We start from the raw sequence: 5,616 nt of genomic DNA, 5'->3' as shown, positions 1-5,616 counted from the left end.
TTACTAAGGTATATAAGTGACTCTTTTTTGGACAACATATAATAAATATGATATATCACTTATCACTCAGTATTTCAAATGTACATTTTTTTTCATATTATGGAGCATGCCACTTTTCCAAAAGAAAAAAGGTCATGAGAATTCAGTGCAAAGTTCTCAGTTACCCTCCTCTTTTCTCTGGGCCAGACGGAATGTCCACAGCAACGCCCTCTGCCTTGGAATCTGAGGCTGTTCATCTACAATTCTCTCTGCCTGTGCAGTTTCCTCTCCTTGCCCTTCTTTCTTCCCTCCTTACCCCACCCCCCACCCTCCCTCCTGCTTGTCCCTAAAGTCATTTTTAAAAAGAACTTGAGGTTTTTGTTTTTGTTGATGTTTTCACTTACTGGTCGCACTCTGTGTGGGGTCAGCATTTTCGCCAGTCACACTGCTGTGGGGGAGCTTTCCAGCCCTGTCTCTGGGGGTGGGGAGATGAAGTGCGGAGGGCTGGCACTTTCGGGGGGACCCCCGCCCACTGCTGAGCATCTTCCTCTCTCACTTCTTTACTTCCTGGTAGACTGCAAGGGAGGGCAGACTGCCTGGTTGGGGGAGAGGAGGGGCAGCTGTCCTGGTCAGGGAGGGGACAGGGAGGGTCTGCAGGCTCGCTCTTCACCGGGGGTGCGGGGTACCTGGGATGGGGTTGGACAAGGGGTTGAGGGCCGGCTGTCCCCCGGGCCCCAGGCCGTGGATGAGCACTCGGGGCACCAGGGGCCGCTGCAGCTGGGGATGGGGCGCGGGAGGAGTCCGGTACATGCTGCTGTACATGGCGGCAGCGGCCGCCGCCGCGGTCGTGCTGTCCATGCTGCCCAGCAGGCTTGGGTGGTAGAAATAAGGCGATGGAAACATCCTCTGCAGTGCCGAGTAATTCCCTGCCTCAGCCAGCAGCTCCAGGCCCACCGCGGTCTGCCGCTTCCACTTGGTCCTGAAAAAAAAACAGACGTGCATGCACCCCGCGGCTGGGGGCACAGTCCAGGCCCCAAGGCCCGTTCTCTCCCCTACTGGCCTCTTCTTCCTCGGGGAGGACAAGGAGGACTTAGAGAGCGCTGAGAATCGGGAAGGAACCACACCTCCTGGCCCCCATCCCACCCTCTCCCTCACAGAATCACCCAAATCCAAGCTGGCTTCCCAAACAGACATTCATAAATAAAATTCCCCAAGCTTTGCTGCCTTCTCCGGACGTTTTGCTCTGCTGTTGCCACCCTTATAGTTTGGCTACTTGCGGAAACTTCTCTAGAGATCAACTGAGACCACTCTTTCTATGGCAGTCTTCTTCCTTCCTCCTTTAATTCTCTTCCCCAAGTGGCTCCCCAACAATCCCAGAGTGTATGCTCTCTGCCCTCCCCCTTTCCTCCAGACCGAGTGAGAAGAAACCGCGAACAAAGGGACACAGAGGCTCTTGGGCCTTGGACCCCTGCCCCTTTTGGTCCCCAAGGCTGTGGAGACACATCTCTCTCATCAGCCTGACAGGACCTTACAGCAGGCGGGCGGCTCAGAGTGAGGAAGGTGACAAGGTTTCAAAACGGAATTCGTTTGAGGGAGGGCTCTCCCAAGGGGACAGTACCTCGGGGCCATTCCAGGAGGGGAAAAATGCATTTCAAAATCTTGTCTCCTCTGGGAGAGAGTAACAATTAAAACCTGTGATCCGCTTTTCTTGGTTTCCTCCCTCCCCCACCGCACCCCCACTAGGAAGAAGAGGCAGCAGGCCTTTGCTCACATGCCTCCTGAAGGAACTCAGGGCTGGTGGGCCCTCCATACCCGGCAGCTCCAGCCAAATTAATAAACATGTCGCCCATTTTAAATTGGCGACAAATGACACTAATGTTTTCCGACAGAATTAGGGTGGCTGAAACCGTATGTAATGAGACAGAAAATTATGGTAAAGATGACAACTGGATGGGCATTTCCAACCACACTTATGGACGATTAGAACACAAACGAGGGAAAAGGCGGGAGAGAGAAAATCGAGACAAGGGAGACAACCGTCAGGCTTAGAAACCCGGCATAACCTCGGCCCCAGATTGCCGGGTTTGGGTGTTCGCACTGCAGTTCAGGGGCCTACAAGTACTGCCAGCTCCTTCCTAATTTCCTTTCAAGGGAAGCTGTGGTTCCTGGAGGGCTCTGACGTGGCCAGAATAGGGGACAGACCCTCAGTCTAGATGCCTGACTGGCTGCCAACCCTAACCTTTCTCCAGGCTGCCTCACAGGCCAGGCAAGGACTTTTAAGCCGAGGCCAGTGGGTCCGCTCTTCAGAACAGCTATAGACAGATTTAGTGACTGGTTATAGATATTTGGAGCCATCCTGGGGCAGGCCCAAAAGGGTGCAGTGCATCGGTTTTATGGGCCTGAGTGTCTGCTACACAGATGTCTCGATTTAAGAAGGTGTGGCTTGATTGATTTGGAGGCAAAGTGGGAGATATTTCAGCCACTCAGATTTGAGAGAGAAAAACAGCATACATGAAAGACACTTAGAAGTGCAAAATTCTCCAAACTCCAGCTACTCATCACCTGGGAGGTATGGCTAATCCCTACTCCAGTCTGAAAACCCCCCAACTGCCCACTCCAGGCCCTCTGACTCCCTAGTGACTCCGAGGCCACATGGGATGGAAGACTGGTGTAGTTGTCTTGACCCAGATGACCAGATGCCTCTGCTCCCCACCACAGCCTCCCTTACCTGCGGTTCTGGTACCAGGTCTTGACCTGGGTATCAGTGAGGTTGAGTGCAGCCGCCAGGTCCATGCGATCCTGCACACTCAGGTACTTCTGTCGTTCAAAGCTACGCTCCAGTTGATTGAGTTGGTGGTCGGAGAAAGCCGTCCTGGCTTTACGAGGCTTTTTGGCTCTCACAGGGGGACTCTCTCGGCTACTTGAAATCTCCCGGTCTCCTTCCTCCTTTGTTCCTACACAGAAATCCAGACATAGCCTTGAGGTAGCCTGGTATGGGGAAGGATGGACTGTCCTCCTGGCACACACTTCTACATTCCCAAGCCAGTCACTGGTCTGAGGGGAGCAGGGGGGCTATATTCTGCCATCTTCCTTATACACATACTTGAGCCTTAGCCAGGATGGAGAAAGAGGACCAACTGCCAGCTATTGAATGTGGAGCCTCGTGCAGAGCTCCTAAAAGGCTTCCAAAAGAGTGTTGAATCTTCCCATCTTTGGAAATGGAAAAATACTTTATGATAAAGGGTCCTTTTCCTAATTGTTTCCTTGACTGAGGAAGACCCTGTCCCTTTCTTTTACTGTTTTCGCTCTGACTTCGTATGTTCTGATTTATTAGGTTTTAAAAGATCTTTCAACTTTTCTTTTTTGATGAGGGGGTACCTTTTTCATTTTACTTCTTCTGTTTACTAAAAGTTATAGGCATTTGTTTTCCTTTTTCAGTTGCACTTGGGAAATGTTGGCTCTCTGCAACTGCTTGCATCGGGTCTCTTAAAGCTTCAGAAAGAATGTCTCCCAGACACTGCGTTCAGCTCAAAATCACTGAGCCCATCCAGGTGACAGCCCAGAGATTTCCGGATTCTATTTGTCAACTTTGGTTTTCTACTGAAATGCTGGGAAATCGATACGTCAATCCCTCTCTGTTTGTACCCGTTTTTTGCTTCACTCCTTGATCTTCCCTGCAGGAAGAACAATAATCTCTCTAATTGACCCACTGGGGAGGTTGGTGCACAAAAAAATCGCCAGACCAGACTGTACATCTGTTTTGGGCACTATTATGCTAATGCTACAATAGTAAAATGAAGAGGCAATATCCTACCTTCCAGAGAGCACACATCTTTCCCAGAGATGACAAAGATTAGTAATAATCAACTTATCAGTAAAGGGGAAAAAAGAACTCGCCTTGGATATTAAAACTCTTGCCATGCAAAGACCAGAACACTTATGAAATTTTCTGGTGAGAAAATGGAAAAAGGGAGTTGAAGGACAATTCCATTGCCATCTTCTGATTTTACAAAAATAGACATTCAATTACATAAAATTTTATTCATAAATGCAACCTCCCAATTACTTGTTAAGAGCCAAAACTCTGAGTGAAATACACATATTTAGTTAGGGCTATGGAGTAGGAAGAGTATTTTTAAAAATTGAAACACTAATTATAATCTTTTACCGTGTGGCCTTCCCTATATTAATCACTATGTAATAATTTTTTTTAAGTTGCTCTGTTAATCAACTCGGCATTTTTTCCTTCACTATATCTGATAATTCCTGTGCGGGTGTTTAGAAAATACTATGTGTGGGAGGAACGCAATAATTTGCATTAAAAAATAAACACCACGTTGTGAACACACCCGTAGGCACTACGAAATTTGAAAGAACTTCCCGTCAGATCCCCTCCGCCTGACCCCTTCCTAATAAATTAAAATGAAGTAAAACAAAGGAAGGAGCTGGTGGCGGTGAGGGTTGGGGATGTAGAAATGTTAACAATAAACAGAACTTGGGACGAGTGCCCAAATCGCACGCCCCGGCCTCCCTCTCGCTTGCAGTTTTTGACTGTGGCCGGATCGCCTTGGAAGCTGAGAATCGCCTTCGGATCCCATCAGAGATTCGCGCGAGACGGAAGGGGAGCAGGAGGAGGAGAAGCTAAACGGCCCAGGGAGCCGAGGCGGCGGGACTCACCGTGGCATTTGACGTCGCTCTGGGACTCTTCCCGCTTGTCCAGTTTGGTTTTGCTGTCCTCCTGCTCCAGCTTTGGCCTGAAGCTCTCGTGCGCTGCATTGCTCTCCTGCTTTGGGGTGTGGTGGGGAGAGGAGACGCTGGTGCTGTACGGTGCACACGCCGCCAGAGGTTTGCTGTCGCCCAAGATGTCCTTAATTAAAAAAGAAGAGGTGGAAGTCCTGGGGGCCGAGGCGGCCGAGCCCAGCTGCTGGGCCGCTGGCGGCGGCGGCGGCTGCTGCTGCTGCTGGGGCGAAGGCTGCAAACTTTGCGTAGGGGCCGCGGCTGGCGGAGGCTGCTGGCTGTGGTGCAGGTGGTGGTGATGCTGGGGCCCGTCCGCTATCAGATGCGGTTCCGGGGGCTCCATGGTGACCGAGATGGGAGAGGAAGGCGCCGTTCCTACGGTATCAATCTCCGAACAGGGGGACGGAGTGGCCTGACTCCTAAAATCCGCGGTCCTGGCCTCGCCGAGCGGGCGGAAATCTCCATTCATCATGCCTGGGCTGCCCGAACTGGCACTGGACAAAATCGTGTCTATTCCAAAACTCGACCCACTGGCCCCTTCCATTGTTGTCGTTTCTACATGAGGTCCACACCACTCTGCCGCCGCCTCGACCAAGCAAAGGAAGCTATCGATCGTTCAAACAAAATAACACTAAACAATGTTGTCGCCGCTTAAAAAAAAAAAAAGTGGGGCGGGAGGAAAGGAAGGATAATTGGGAGGTGGCAATCCGTGGACACTTTCGACACTTTTTGTTTTTTTTTTTTTTACTAATGAAAAAAGGGGGAGTTGGGAGAAAAGAAGATAGAGGGGGAAAGTTACAAAAATTGTTGAGGAAGCACCGAGCGTGCGCTCCAGGAACGACAGCGCACGTGGGACGGCGGTGGCAACGCAGGGGACCCAGACGGAGGCGAGGCAGCAGG

The 5,616-nt window shown here is 50.8% G+C and overlaps 1 protein-coding gene across 1 annotated transcript; it reads right to left on the bottom strand.

The window, feature by feature from the left end:
* Positions 1 to 601: 601 nt before the first annotated feature.
* BARHL2 (BarH like homeobox 2) lies at positions 602 to 5,352 on the bottom strand. The gene is made up of 3 exons (XM_005910581.2): positions 4,657 to 5,352; positions 2,708 to 2,933; positions 602 to 958 (listed from the first exon to the last, which is right to left on the bottom strand). The coding sequence occupies exons 1-3, from the start codon at positions 5,258 to 5,260 to the stop codon at positions 646 to 648; spliced, it is 1,143 nt and encodes a 380-aa protein (XP_005910643.1). The 5' UTR covers positions 5,261 to 5,352; the 3' UTR covers positions 602 to 645.
* Between the last annotated feature and the right edge of the window lie 264 nt (positions 5,353 to 5,616).

Source organism: Bos mutus, chromosome 3, assembly GCF_027580195.1.
Source record: "Bos mutus isolate GX-2022 chromosome 3, NWIPB_WYAK_1.1, whole genome shotgun sequence".
NCBI classification, from domain to species: Eukaryota; Metazoa; Chordata; class Mammalia; order Artiodactyla; family Bovidae; genus Bos; species Bos mutus.
The sequence above is the reverse complement of the archived record's forward strand: the minus strand, read 5'-3'. Positions and strand labels throughout refer to the sequence as shown.

What these genes read in the sequence shown, in the direction of transcription:
- BARHL2 (XM_005910581.2), bottom strand. Translation starts at nt 5,260, where the DNA reads ATGGAAGGGGCCAGTGGGTCGAGTTTTGGAATAGACACGATTTTGTCC. An exon ending in GAGCGACGTCAAATGCCACG is followed by an intron (nt 2,934 to 4,656) that starts GTGAGTCCCGCC and finishes ATTTCTGTGTAG; the next exon opens with GAACAAAGGAGGAAGGAGAC. An exon ending in ACCTGGTACCAGAACCGCAG is followed by an intron (nt 959 to 2,707) that starts GTAAGGGAGGCT and finishes TTTTTTTTTCAG; the next exon opens with GACCAAGTGGAAGCGGCAGA.